The following is a 14,895-nucleotide window of genomic DNA, read 5'->3' on the forward strand; positions in this document are numbered from 1 at the left end:
GAGAGGGGAGGTGAGGGGAGCTGGAAGGAGTGGAGGGAGGGGAGGCTGTGGTCGGGATGTAATGTATAAGAGAAGAAAAAAACCTGAAAACAGAAACAAAAGAACACCCTTCAGTGGCTCCCCTTTCCTACGACATGGCATTGTTTTGAGGCCCCTGGGACCCCACCAGGCACCTTTCCCCTTCTTTTCTATGTTTCTTCTGGAAGCCCTACATCACTTCAGGTCTCCTGCAGCACTTTATTCCATAATTCCCACATGCTGTTCCCTCTGCTTGGCATGCTCGTCCTTCCTCACCAGGCTGATGCTCCTTGGCTGCCAGGTCTCCACGCCAGTTTCGCTTTCTCCTGGAGGCCTTCCCTGATGCCCTGGACTGGGCGTCACAATGCTGCACTGTGACTATTAACCCGACTTTCCTAATGATGGCTTTACACTGGAGTGGCCTCTTCCTCAAGGCGCCAAGTGGCTTCGCCTAATGTGGTGCTTCCTACATCTGTTTGTGTCTATATATGACATCTTCAGAGACGAGTCCCAGCCCCATCCCAGTGCAGCTGAGCTCTTCCAGCAAGGGGCGAGCCTATGTTTTTATAAGGTTCCCTATAGTCAGACCCATTACAGGAATGGTGACCACCTGTGGCAGGCCTTATGAATAGAGGGCATTCACTGTAGAGATTTTTGGCCTCATCAGGATATTTTAAAAATTAATTAAGTTTTAATTAGTGGATAAAACAATGAGTTTATTGTGATGTTTTCATACATGCATATCATTGTATTCTGTCATATTTACCCATCCTGCACTACTTTCCTCTGAACCTCCTGCCCACTCCTCTCAGTAGTCTCACCTTCTTCTTCCAAAGAAAGGCTTGTTTTATTTTTATGTGAATGAGTGTTTCCTTGTATAGACACATTGATTGCACCGCATGCATGCAGTGCCTATGGAGGCCAGAAGGGGGCATCAGATCCCCTGGAACTGGCGTTACAGATGGTTGTAAACTACTGTGTGGGTGCCAGGAACTGAACCTAGGCCCTCTGTAAGAACAAGTGCTCTTAACTGCTGAGCCATCTCCCCTGCCCCACTTTAATGCCATATAAGCATATAATATGTATAGATGCATAGTTATAACTATGTTCTGCATGAGAAAAAATAGGCAATGATTGTTCTTCTCCCCTCCCCCATCACCCTCTCTTGCTTCTGTCCTCCCTGATTCATGCCTCTTCATCCAACCACACATAATATTCCTTCTACTTTTATATCACATTGTGTACATATTTACATATATATATGTATATAGATATATATGCACATTGCTTACTTATTTTTTGCAGCCTCGAGCATATGAAAGTATCCTGCCATTGAGCTATATTCCCAGTCTACACATATTACATATTTAATCAAGATTCCATATACAACAGAAAACTTTTATATGGTATTTGTCTTTCTGAGTCCCATAACATAATCCTCATATATATTTCACTGCCACAGCATAACTTTATCTTCCTTTATGGGTAAATACATTTCCATTGTCTGTATTTACCAGGCTTTTTCCCCATTCTCCTGCCGATGGGCCTCTAGTTCCTTATCTTGGCTATTGTAAATAGTGCAGGAAGAAGCACAGATGTCCAAGTACCTCCCGCCAGGCTATGCTTGATGTGGTGGTGGTGGTGTGGTCTTTCCTAATTGCAGCCTTCAGAGTGTGTCCTAGTCATTTTGTCCTCATAACCAAAGGCTGTGTGTCAGCCTGTCCATCATAGTCCCCTTGATGCCAAGCTGGGAACTTTCTCCCAGGGATGCATGAGACTGTCAGGGACAGTGCTGCTAAAGTAACTCAGGCAAGGGACAGAAGCACCGCTGACATTTCTCAAGCGGGCTTGTGCTGTTGGCATAAAAGCAAACCTCTTCTTCCCAGTCTTCCAGTCAAACAATTCTCCTCTGAGTTTAGAACTGTGGACTTCAAGTTTTGTGAACAAGACCTAGGGTTTCCATAATGTGGATACCAGAGGTCTGTGTGGGAGTGGCTTGGAGCTAAGACCCCTTCAAGACAACAAAGTCTAAGCATAAGTCCAAGAGGTTGTCACAGATCAGCTGGTCTTTGCTCCATGGGACCAGCTGTACAGGATAACAGAGTTTTGGTGTAAGGCCCAGACTAGGAGGCAGAAACAGTAGCATCTCACAGCTTGGGTACACCTGGGAAAAGCTAAGCTGGGAATTCTGTCCATTTTGCTGAGCTACTGAGATTTCTAGGGATCATATCAAATGTTTTGTGCCCTGGAATCTCTGTGCATATAGTCACCCATCCTTGGTTTATCTGTTCTGAGAAGCAGTAAATGAAGGGTGACTTAGTCACTGTTCTATTGCTATGAAGAAACTCTGTGACCAATGCAACTGTTAGAGGAGAAAGCATTTAACTGGGGACTGGCTTACAGTTTCAGAGGTTTAGGGCATTGCCATCATGGCAGGGAGCATGGCAGGGAGCATGACAGCATGCAGGCAGGTGCTGGAGCAGTAGCTGAGAGCTACATTCTGGTCTGTAGGCACAGAGAGAGAGAGAGAGAGAGAGAGAGAGAGAGAGAGAGAGAGAGAGAGAGAGAGATTCCTGGACTTGATGTGAGCTTTTGAAACCTCAAAGCCCACCTCCAGTGACACACTTCCTCAAAGTCAGACCACTTAATCCTTCTAATCCTTTCAAATAGTGCTGCTCCCTGATGACTAAGCATTCAGATATATGAGCCTATGGCGGCCATTCTTATACAAGTCACCACAAAGGGTTTTGCCTGTGGCATGCTTGGACCTTCTGTGGGGGAGTCCCAGGGCTTTGGCAGGAGCCATATGAAATTAGAAGGTCTTCGAAGGGTTAAGGAACAGGCGGTGCTAGGGATGGGTCCATGGAGAATGGCTTACATCTTTGGGGAGGCATTTTTCTTTGGTTATGTCTAGAAGTTGGAGATTTTCCCTCTGCCAGTGCAGGGGACAAGTTCATTATATGATCCTTGGGGTGGACAGGGTGGGGACAATGTTATACTCAGGGCAGGGGAGCTAAGGATGCAGGGGGAATACTGGTCATCACAGATGGGCGATGGTTTCTATGTTGGATCTGAAAGGAGCAGTTGGGGTCATAAATAGAAATGCCATAAAGAATCAAGAGTTGGTGGTTTGGAATACGGGAATTTGAAAAGGTGGGATACATGGTAAGTGGTACTTCAGCGTGCCAGTTGGCTTTCCAAGGCCAGCTCGTCTCACAGGCTGATCTACAACCTGCATTGGACTGATCCTTCACCATCCTCTTTTCCTTGCATCAGGCGCCTAGATGCCAACCTCATCTCCCTGGTCCCTGAGAGGAGCTTTGAGGGGCTGTCCTCTCTCCGCCACCTCTGGTTGGATGACAACGCACTCACTGAGATCCCTGTCAGAGCCCTCAACAACCTTCCTGCCCTACAGGCCATGACCCTGGCTCTCAACCACATCCGCCGCATCCCCGACTATGCCTTCCAGAACCTCACCAGTCTTGTGGTGCTGTGAGTACTGTTTCAGTCCCCACCACCTGCAGGGACGGGAAGCCACACATTTCCTCCAGTTGGGTCAGAAGCTTTGCTCTTCTTTGCATGTGGTTGAATCTTCTCGCTTCAGTCTCTTCTCTGCGGACAAGATGAATATGACCATTGCATGTTGACTCTATAGGACGGTCTCTAAGCCAGATGACATTAAGCTTATAGAAGTACTCTGAGGGTCACTAAAGGGACTAAGCATTATTATAATCAGAAAACAGAAATATTTTGTTCTTTTATTTTCTCACTATACAAGAATAATAACCATTCCATGCTAATTGGAAATGTAAATCAAGACTTTCTTAAGTAATTCCCACCACATTTGACAATCAAAAGGTGCAGTCATATGCTTTGGCATAGGGGTAGAATAAATCCATCTCGTTTTGCAGGCCTAAAGAAGCAGGAAAGGCCATCACATGTAATTAGATGTCAAAGCCCCAGCAGGGTAATTACCTGGGAGATAGCATCCCTGGCAGGGAGAGGGGCTGGGGGTAACTCTGCCTTCCTAGTGGGAACTTTACAGTGCAAATTAGCTTCTAGCTAATTGCTATGAATGATTGGTAAGTTCATGGTCTAATTACTAAGGGCTTGGAGGTCATGTGTAATTGCTCTGGGTTACATACTAATTGCTGTAGGAACATGTATGTTAGTGACTCTGCTAAGTGGCAGCATTACCTCCTCTGTTCTTGGAAATCTGGTGTGGTTTTCCAAGCCAGCGTGAATGGAGGATACTTAGTTCCATGTGAGACATGAAGATGTAGGTAATGATTTATTTGTCTATTGTTCTGCTTTGGAACTTTAGAAAGTGAACATGAATGTCCCCAATGGAGTACTTCCTTCTACTAGAATAGCCATACCCTCCACCCTTCTGGGAGTCAATGTGGCTGGTTTTAGCTTTGGTGATGTGCCTGTGACCTCACATGGGAATGGGGTCAAGTCTCTATGACAGACAAGATAACTGTAAAAATGAGAACTTTATGATGGGTCCCTGATACATGGGCAACAGTTTGCATTGGCAGAGCTTGTGTGTGTGTGTGTATGTGTGTGTGTGTGCGTGTGTGCTCACACTGAAGATCACAGAAGGATGAGACAGAGTTGCCCTGGAGAGGCTTACAGTCTAGTTTTCTCTATGAGAAAAGACAACCAAGGCTGTGACATGACTTTGGCTGCCATAGCTGAGGTGGTAAAGACAGAGGGCCACCCAACTATGGGTGAGTAAGAAGAAAGCTTTACAGGGAAGGCAGGGCGGGGCATGGAGAGAGATTGGGATTGGACAATCCAAGAGAACTAGAGCATTAAAGACATGGGGGAGGGGCCAGGCTCCGTCGCTGATGGTGAACGGGACCGTCCAGCTGTAGCACAGAGTCCTTGTACAGAATGTGGGGCGGGGGGGGGGGGAGGCTGAAGAGGTAACTTTGGGGACAGGCAGTGGGCGAGCAAAGGCTCTGGCTTCTATCCGCCAGCTGTGGAGGGAAGCTTGCAGGTTCAAGCGAACGTTAAAAGGGGATATTTTAGGATGGTTAAAGGAAAGGATGGATGGGAGCATGGAGACCAGAGACAGGAAATTAGTTCTGGGGCTCTCGTGTATCAGAGCTCAGTTTGGGGAGGCAGCAGAAAGGATGAGTGGGAGGGTGCTCCTGTAGGGGGCACGTTGAAGGAAGCATTGATCTATCTCAGAGGTTTTCATCAGGTGGAAGACCATGTTGAGAAGGAGTCATAGATGACCTCAAGGCTTGGTTGGAAGTTGGGAAGTTGGCATGAGATTCAAGCCCAATACAAGGTATGGGGGTCCCACCGAAGGGACAAAGGATTAGAGGAGAGAACCTTGTACAGAGGAGCAAAGCAGAAACAGATCAGGTCCCTTGGCACAGGGTGAGGCTAGAAGCATCACTTCTCTGTCTTTTCTTACTGTGGGAAGGAAAAAGTTTTGAGCTGGAGGTGGCGTTGAAGGGTAAAGAAGGCTGGAGAATGTTGTCTTGGGACTTTGAGATGAGCTGTGGGGAAGCCCAGGAGGCAGATAAGGAGGAACAGCCACAAGAGGAAGCAAGAAAAAAGTTTGTTAAAACTGAGGGGTAGCCTATGTGGTGTGCTTGTAATTCCACAGTCTGGAAGGCTCCGGCAGGAGGATGGCAAGTTAGAGACCAGCATGGGTTATATAATGAGACTCCGTCTCAAAACAACAAAACAAAAAACCGCAAGGGGTGGATGAGGGCCCGTCAGGATATAGGCAGGCCAGTGTGCTGGGAGAGACAAGGCTCTCTCCAACAAAGCTTGCACTCTGGTGTTGCTCTGACGTGTTCGAACCCTTTCCACATCGGTGGCACTAGCAAGAACACCAAGCAGAATGTCTTCAGTAATGGCTGGCGTATAATGCGGTAAGCCCCTGCCTCGGTCCCTGGCTGGGCTACTAGAGGTGCCAGGACTCTGGAGCTGAATGGACAGTTCAAAGGAGAGAGGGAAGGCCTGGAGCTAGAGGTCTAGGAAGCTGAGATGGTCTAGACCAGAACTGAAAGGGGAAGAGAGGGTCTGGGAAGCCGATAGAATGACATTTGGTGACATTTGGGATAGAAAGATGAAGAAAATAGGAAAAGTTAAAAAGCCTTGGTAAGAGAAGAGAACTTATTCTCAGAAGGCAAGGGTTGTTTTCCAGAAGATTCCTGAATTGGGGGGAGGGTCTGTCTTCCATCCTGGGACCTGGTGGAACAGATGGGGGGTAGGAGAACAGAGACTCCAAAGACTGGCGGCCCTCCCCACCTAGCTGGATGGCTTTGGTTGAGTGCCCTCACAACTCAGCAACATCTTTGCCAGCCAGCCTGCTTTCTACCCCTCATAAGTGATTTCCCTTTTCTGCCTAAAGATGTTTGTAAATTCTTGAACTTTAACAGCGTAACTCAAATATGCCACAGTGTAGAAAGTTCTGCATCTAATTTTCCCGGAACAATGGATGCCTTTGAGGGGCAGGCTCTGTTCTTTCTTCTAGAGAATTTTTTTGTATTATTACATCTTCAGTCTCATGTTCGGGATCCTTTCCTTGAGAGACCTCAGTTGCTGATGTTCCCCCAACACCAATCAGTTTTTAACTATTTTAATCTTTGTTTCCCTCTGCCATGTCCACCCTGAGTGGGTCCAGCTTTCTTTGCTTTTCTTTTTCTTTATTTGATTTATAAGTGTGTGTGCCCAAATGTATGGATGTGCCCCATGGGCATGCAGTGCTCACAGAAGCCAGAAGAGGGTTGCAGGGGCTTTTGAGCTGCCCAGTGTGGGTGATGGGAACTGAATCCGAGTCCTTTGTCAGAACAGCAAGTGCTCTTCAATATTGAGTTAGCTCACCAGCCCTGTGTCCAGTTTTCTGTCTGATACAAGACAGCTTTCACCACTGCATACTCTGTTCCTTGTTTCAAATTGATGAGCTCATATATATTATATAATATAGTATATGATCTATGGTGTATATATTATATAATATATATGAGATATGTGTATATATATATATATCTCATATATATTAATAATGCAGTTTGGGGCCTTAGCTTTATTACCTTAACTTACAATGTCATTTTTCCTTTCATTTAATTTTTTTTTGTCTTTGAAATGTCATTTAGGTTGTTTTGTAGCAGAAGGCTACAATTATTGTCAGTCTCCTTCTATTCATCATTCATTAATTGTAATTTTTTTTTTTGAGACAGGGTCTCATGTAGTCCAGGCTAGCCTCCAACTCACTATGTAGCCGAGGCTAGCTTTGAACTCCTGATCCTCCTACCTCTACTTCCAAAGTGCTGGGATTCCAGGTTTCACCACCACACTCAGCCTTAACTGTATTTTCCTCAGGGCTTGGAACTTTGCTGTCCCTTACAATCCTCTTCCTCTGTCACCCTGTGATTTCTTTCCTCTGGAACCCTCACGAAACTCTGGTCCAACACACCATCCCTAGGCCCTCTTGGTGGTCCCCTCCAAGCTGTAGTGTGTGGGTGAAGGTCCATAGAAGTAGGTTCTGTCCCGTTTTCTGTACCCTGGTGGGGTGGGCCTGAGAAGCACCATGCTCTGAGGTGGTGGCCCGTCTTGGATAGACCACCCAGGCTGCTCCCTCTGCCCTGGTGTATTAAGTACTGCGCTCTTGCTCCCTCTACCCAAGTGCCCCGGGCTAGCACCTCCGACTTCCTGCTCAGAGAGTAGCCTCAAGCTTTGCTTTTTCTTTCTCTGTCACCTGTTCCCTTTGGAAGACAGAGTCAGGAAGAAAATCAAGAATATTTGCAGGGTTAATTCTCACAAGCTAGGGTTTCTTTCTACAGAGCAATGTCAGGTTTTGTTTTCTTACCAGCTTGTTCTCTGGAGAAAGGACTGATGGAGACTTCCAAACTGGCCACAGGTCTTCAGGGTATCTACCCAAGGCTGGATGCCTTTCTTGACGTTTTGCTCCTTGTGAGGCTTCAGGTGTCATGGAGTGTGGTTTGATTATTTTTGATCAATTACATGTGGGCAGAAGGCAATTCTGTCTTACTCTCAGTGAACTACTTACCTTGGGAATCTCTCCCAAACTCCCCCCTTTTCTCCTCACAACTGTGCTTGCCAAGGCCTGCACAGACAGATAGATAGCCCATGCATCCTCCCGCCTCCCGTCTCTGCCTGGAATCCCTTCTCTCTGCTCACGCAGACCGCCTGTCAAGGCCCCGCTGAGGATGGCCACCTCGGCCAGGGCTTCCTTGCTGCCTCAGCCTCGCCAGCCTCCCAGTTCTCTCAGCACGACCACAGCTCCCTCCAGTTGTAACAAAGCTTAGCCTTTAATTATATGTTGTCTGCAGTGGTTTGCTGCTGGCTCCTCTGTGAACGTCTGGCCACTGAGTCAGGCTGGCTGGGTCCTACGGAGCGGGGCCAGAAAAGAAGCCTCCGACGTGAGCCCCTATGACATCAGGCCTCTCTCCCCGTGCTTAGTCAGAGCTTGCTGTAGCCTTGGCCTGGCCTTTCCTCTTCCCGGTTCCTTCACTAGGAAGGCAAGAAGGTATCTAACCCGTGGTCGATCCTGCCTTGGCAATTGTGGCTTCAGGAATGGGTCTTGGCAGATTTGCTTGTCCCGGGAGGGAAGGGGCTAGACCACTGAGGTCATTCTGTTTGTCCGCCTGCTTCCACTTGGCCACTCCTGCTGCTGTGTACACTCATCTGCCCTGGCCGGCCCTGAGGTTGTGCCACACATTCTGACGTGTCTCTCCTTCCCACGCAGGCATCTCCATAACAACCGCATCCAGCATGTGGGGACCCACAGCTTCGAGGGGCTGCACAATCTGGAGACACTGTGAGTGGGAGATCCTGCTGGAGTCCTAGCCTGCTTGGCGATGTCACCTGTGACTAGAGTGTGTGGGGGTGGGGGTGGGGGGTGGGGGGTGGGCTTAGGAAGGGCCAGTAGGGTGTGAAGTGGTCCCAAGCTTGTCACCCATGTGCCCCTCCTGGGACTGACCTCCGAGATGTTGCTCAGTATAAATTCCTTCTCCCTTCAGGTGGGTCCGAGGTGCTCTGCGATGGTTCTGAGTGGCTGAGGAAGTGGGAGTGCGGGCCCCCTGGCAGCGGAGACATCAAATAATGCACAGAAATGAAAACAGCTAGCATAAGTCAGAGGAATTAGGACATGAATCTTGGAGACTGGAAGGCTTGGGGGTAGGGCTGGGGCTGACTTGATGGCAGTTTTGATGTCTCCTTAAGGGTGGCTGCTGACAGAAGGGAGAGGCATACCGCAGAATAATGCTGGGACTGTTTGCCAGCTGATCTAACTAGCTAAGTGATTAATGGGGAGATGGCCTGTTCAGCACCTCAGCCCGCCTATAAAAAGCACCCAAGCTGTTGACTCTCAAAAAGCCATATTATTCACACATCATCATCCAGGAATTCAGTGAAGGTCAGAATGCACCCAGGCCCTCCCATCACTTCCTCTGGAGGCCTGCCAGCCCCTGCAGAGTGGGCCGAGTGGGCCCCACTGTGCAGACAATCATCCAGGCTCTGCAAGAGGGCCTGGCCATGCCAGCTGGGGTCTTCAGCTCCCCTGAGGGAACTGGCTGCCACAGCCACCTGGTGCAGGACATGGGGTTGAGGGCTCTGGGAGAGAAGGGCCCCAGGTCACCACAAGTGTGAGCCACTGAGGTTGGGGAATGGCTTGGAACATCAGGAGGTGATCACAGGTCCTCTGGAAGCTCCTTCTCCAGTTAGAAGCAAGCCCCCATTTTCAAGACCCTTCCCCCAGACTGCTCTTGAGGTGAGGGAGTCTCAGGAATCCAAGCAACAGAGGATAAAATTCTGGAAGATGTGCTGTGACTGGGAAGCAACATGCTGGGGGAAAAAAAAAAAACACTGTGTAAAGTCTACCCCAAGAGGCCTTGGTTACAGAATCTGTGGTGGTGTGGGGAAACAGGCGAGAGACTCATACCTAGGTCACATCTTATTTTCTGTGGGATGGTTCCTAGGAACATGGCTGCTGCTTTCTTGTGTTCAGTGGGTAGCAGGAGAAATGGCAGAGCTGGGCTCGGCTCTCCTGGCATTCAGACCGTTTCGCCAACTGTATACCAAGAAGTGTAGTGCGGGGCAGCATGCCCCGGCCTAGACTCAGGAACATTCACATCTGTTCCTATTACTGTAGGAACTTAGACTATGTGCTCCTCCTCCATAGCTATCACTGATGGCTGGACAGTTAGAACAGGCCAGTCTAGTCCTCTAAATCTTCCTAAGAGAAAGTTCCTTTCCAGGAAGGCTGCGGAGTTCCTCCCAGGGCAACCTTCCCAACTCTGCACAGAGCAGACCAGGGTGCTTACGAGAAAACAGAAGTCCTTAGGAGAGTGCCTTGTTACCCTATCATCTGGTCAAATGTGAATTGGGTGAACCTACTGTGTGCTGGGTTTCTGGAGACTCCCTAGAGCAGCTCAGCTCCAGGGTGGTGCTGGGAGTAGCAATTCAACAGCAGGGCGGGAGGAAGCTCACCACCATCCACCCTGGAATGTGGGGGCTGTTTAGCTCTGCTGGGAAATCAGGTGAGGATGGGGGCACAGATCCTGGGTGTGGGTTGGCACCTCAAAAAAGCCAACAAGCAGCTGTTTCTTCACTTTCGGGGCACACTGCCTAACTCTTTCTCAATTAGCCACCGTCTTGCTGTGCGGGGCATTTGGCTCAGCAGCGGCTGGCTGAGTTATAGAGTAGGCCTGCCGCTCAGCACCCCCTGACGCTTTCATCTTTCTTGGCCTCAACACACAAGGCCCCCAGGCTATGCCCACCTTGCAGATGGGAAAGCCAAGACCAAGAGATGAGGAAAAGGCCTCCATTCTTTACAGTGTGGAGACCAAAAAGCCCAGCGGTTAATCCCTTGGCAGGAAGCAGCCCGTAGCCCATACTGCCTGTTCCCCCAGCTGTGTGAGCTCAGCCATTTGCCTACTAGAGAGTCCTTCTAATCTGTAACATAATGTCACCGGGTTATATAAAGTTGTTGCAGAGACTGGTAGATAGACAGGACCATGCCCTCCTCTCCCGTTTCCTTCCTCAGCCCTTCATCCGAGGCTTCGTGTCTGCGACACCCTGTGTCCTCCCACCCTCAAAGAGCAAGCCCTACTCCCAACTTCTGATCTCCAATTAAAGGGGGGTGTGTGTTCTTTCTCTTCTGTTCCCCAGAGCATTTTCTCAGGGAGCCTGCAGGGGAAGGCAGATGTGGAGGAGGAGGAGGAGCGGCTGGGGAATGAAAGGGGAAAGAAATGATAGTCGAGTCTTTTAATTGTTGTATAATTGGCGCACTCAGCAGCCTTGGCTGTTTCTCAGGAGCTTTCATGTGTACTTCTTGCTGGAAGGGTACTTCTCCCTCGGGCCCTGTAAATCTCTGCCACTTAGACCTCTCTCATCTCTGGCAGCGGAGGGAAGATCAAACCCCCACAATCCGGGCTGTGGTTTGGCTCCTCTGCAACCTTCTCTTCAGAAGGAGAGCAGCCCCCAGCTTTACCACCTGGGGGGAGGCGGGGCCAGGTGCGGGCACGTCCCTGCGTGGCCACACAGGCTCCCAGACTAGGCACATCCAGGACACACAGCGCAGCGTACACCCTCGGCCGTCCTCTCTCCGGGTAGACTGCCCTCCTCAAATCAGCACAGCAGAGATGTACCCCACAAAATGCACCTGCGTCACCCAGCCTCTCTCGGGTTCTCAGTAACGAAGGCCAGGCTGCCCTTCTGCAGGCTGGGCTGGCAAAAGCACACGCTCTCACTTCTGCGAGCCCAGCTTTCTTCACTAGTGCAAGAGGCTGCCACAGCTGGGTGTGGTGGTACCTGCTTGTAATCCCAGCACTCAGAAGGTAGAGGCGGGAAGCTCAGGAGTTCAAGGCTAGCCTGTGCTACATGAGACTCTGCCTCAAACAAAACCAAACAGAAAAAGGGCAAACTAGTCATGCACCACACACTCTTTCTTCTAAAGAGGCTTTGAGTAGAGTCTCGGGTGGGACTCTGTTACGCCCTCTGCTGCTGGGTAGAATCAGGCAGTGCCTAACAACAAACCATGCTGCATTCTGAAGAGCCTGGTATTGCCTGAAGGGATGCTTCTCCCAATATGGTCGTCACCATTCCAAACCTTGCCAAGAAGCCTCAGCCACAGGCAGACCAGGCTTGCTCTGTCCTGTATCCACAGACCTTGGATCTCCCACGGTGAGGGTGACCACCACTTTGGGAAAATTCCAAAACAGAGATGGTCTAACGCTCCATCTCTAGGGTAGCATGTCTTCTTTCCATGTTAGACCATTAAAGGCATTAGTAGCCTCAAGGGCAGATCAGTTCTAGGACTCCATAGTTATATAGGTTGAGATATAAAAGAAATCCAGATTTAAAAAAAAAAAAACTTTCAGGAAAATTCTCCATGAAGCCAAGTGCCAAGGCACCTTGGTCAATCATTGGGATTTCAAGTTTGGGGAACCCAGGCAGTAATGCTAGCCTGACAATCAACAGTGTTCGAAGTCCTGACTTCTATACTTAACACAAATGGGGATGGGACTCTCCATGTCTGGGAACTTGAGGCCTGTATCTTAGCAGAATCTGGGGTGAGGGTGGGTGCAGGATGCTCTGAACTATAGCACCCCACTTCCTCCAGCCTAGGTAATGATCTTGGGCCTTGTTATGACCTTGTTAAACAAATCTGGCCCAAGTGGAGCCCGAGCTGACTGGACATTTCCCTCTGGAAGAAAGCCTGAGCCTGAGTGAGAACAGAAGCCTCCTGGCTCAGCTCCTTCTCTAATCAGGACCAGCACTCAGCATGGGACTGGGAAGTGTGGCGGGCAGGGCGGACCGTTATAGAATTCCCCCCTAAAGTAAAAAATGGTGCATTCCCCATCAAGCATCCTCTACTGACATCCCAGTGATGTTTCCAAAGGACGTTCTTATTTCAACAGTAGCTGTGGCTAGAAAATGTACTCCTGTCTCTTTGTCATCGAAACCACAAATATCAACAGGTTTCACTCTCAGCTCACTTGGAATTGGCCCTGAAAATGTCTGGCCACTCCTCGGCACTGGGCTGACCATCAGCCTTTCATCTGAAACAGAACATCAGGCAGATTTCCACCAAGACTCTTCCAGGGCTTGGGGCAGTCCAGAGAAGATCAAGGGTTAGACTTGAATCAGCAGACTTGCATTCAAATCCTGACACTGCCACCAGCATGGGGCATGTTCAAGTCACCTGACCTCTCGAAAGCATCAGCTGTCACAAGTAGAGAACAAGGCCAACGTTGTACAATCCAGAGGGCATTGCAAAGTTCACATTAAATGAGGTGACTCTGAGCACCACAGGTGCTCACCTTACCTTGGTTTTCCCTTTCCTACTCACCACTTAGTGTTGGCTGGAGTGTGTCTGAAGGTGGCAGGGAGGGTGCTACCCGGAGGTATCATTTCACAGTGCCCCCATGCTGTGACTCATTACTCCATGATGAGTCAGACTTCTCAGGCACTCAGGACTACTGTATTAGTTTCCTGTGGCTGCCATGACAAACTACCACAGACTTGGTGGCTTAACAAAAACATCAATTTAGTCTTCCATACTTCTAGAGGTCAGAAGTTCAAAATCAAGGGGTTGGCAGGACTGGTTACTTCTGTAGGGTTTGGGGCAGTCTATATCTTCCGCTTCTCTCCTAGCTTCTGATGGATGCTGGCAATCCTTGGCTTGTAGAGCCATCTTCTAGTCTCTGCCTCCATCCTCACAGCGCTTTATTTGTGCCTTCTCTTATAAAAAGTCTTGTCATTGGATGGAGGGCCTGCCCTGCTAACTAGGCTGACATCTGGAGATCTATCACTAGATTCTTTCTGCAAAGGTGCAGTACCCAAGGTCATCTTCATAGGTGCCAGCAGTTAGGACTGAGTCAGGATTATCTTTTGGGGAATACAGTTCAGATAGTATGGTTCCTTACCAGCAAGCTCCATGACAGAGGGTGTGCAGAAGTCTAATTGAACTTTGCTGACCTTTCTCTTTCTTCTTTCTCCTCCTCCCTTTCTTTAGACAGGATCTTGCTATGTAGCCCAGGCTGGCCTTGAACTTGCAATCACCCTATACCAGCCTCCCAAAATGCTAAGATTACAGGTATGTGTCACCACATCCATCTGTTCTGATTCCTTACATTCTTTCTTTCTCAATTTTATTATATTTCTTTAGTGTGTGTGTGTGTGTGTGTGTGTGTGTGTGTGTGTGTGTGTATACAAATATTCATGTTCAGGTCAGAGGACAACTTTCAGGAGTAGGTCCTTTGACTCTACCATTTGGTTACTAGGAAGAAAACTCCATTCATTAGGCTTGGCGGCAATCACCTAAGTCATATAGCTTGCTCTTTTCTGGTTTTGTGTCTCAAGGCAAATCAGGTCACTTCACTGGTTTCTGTTGGTTTTGTTCATTTTGTGTCAAGATGGGGTCTGTCTGTGTAGTCTAGGCTGGCCTCAGACTCACAACCGTCATCTTGCCTCAGTCTCCTGGAGTACCAGGACTGCAGTTGTGAGCTACCCTGCCCAGCTTATCCCAGCTCTAACATTAATATCTTATATTTAGGAACATTAGAATTTCCTTAATTCAATAGCTAGTCCATCTCGCATCTCAGCATCTCATTTCTTGCGCTGCCGCCGTGCCCCCCCCCCCCCCCCCCCCCCCGCACTTGTTGAGGAAGACAGGCAGGAACTGTGCATCCTCTTGTTACAATGGACAAACAGAGACAGAGAGTAAATGACTTGTCTAAGGCCACTCAGCGAATTAAGAGGCAGGATCAGAATTCTGTTTCTTTGCTTTTGGCCCCATGTCAGCTCCTCAGACCACAAGGCCTCTTGAGGCAGGGTATCAAGGAACTCCTTCCTCTCCCATTCTTAATCATCTCACATTTGTGG

General features: G+C 48.9%; 1 protein-coding gene across 2 annotated transcripts in view; it reads left to right on the forward strand.

The window, feature by feature from the left end:
- Lgr6 (leucine rich repeat containing G protein-coupled receptor 6) overlaps window positions 1-14,895 on the forward strand; it is a 120,947-nt gene that overhangs the window by 75,707 nt on the left and 30,345 nt on the right. For both annotated transcript variants that reach the window (XM_059280780.1, XM_059280779.1), the window contains 2 exons: window positions 3,295-3,510; window positions 8,756-8,827. In XM_059280780.1, the coding sequence (XP_059136763.1) occupies window positions 3,295-3,510; window positions 8,756-8,827 (288 nt within the window). The remainder of the gene's footprint in view (window positions 1-3,294; window positions 3,511-8,755; window positions 8,828-14,895) is intronic.

The sequence above is a fragment of the Peromyscus eremicus genome, chromosome 15 (genome assembly GCF_949786415.1).
Source record: "Peromyscus eremicus chromosome 15, PerEre_H2_v1, whole genome shotgun sequence".
Classification (NCBI taxonomy): domain Eukaryota; kingdom Metazoa; phylum Chordata; class Mammalia; order Rodentia; family Cricetidae; genus Peromyscus; species Peromyscus eremicus.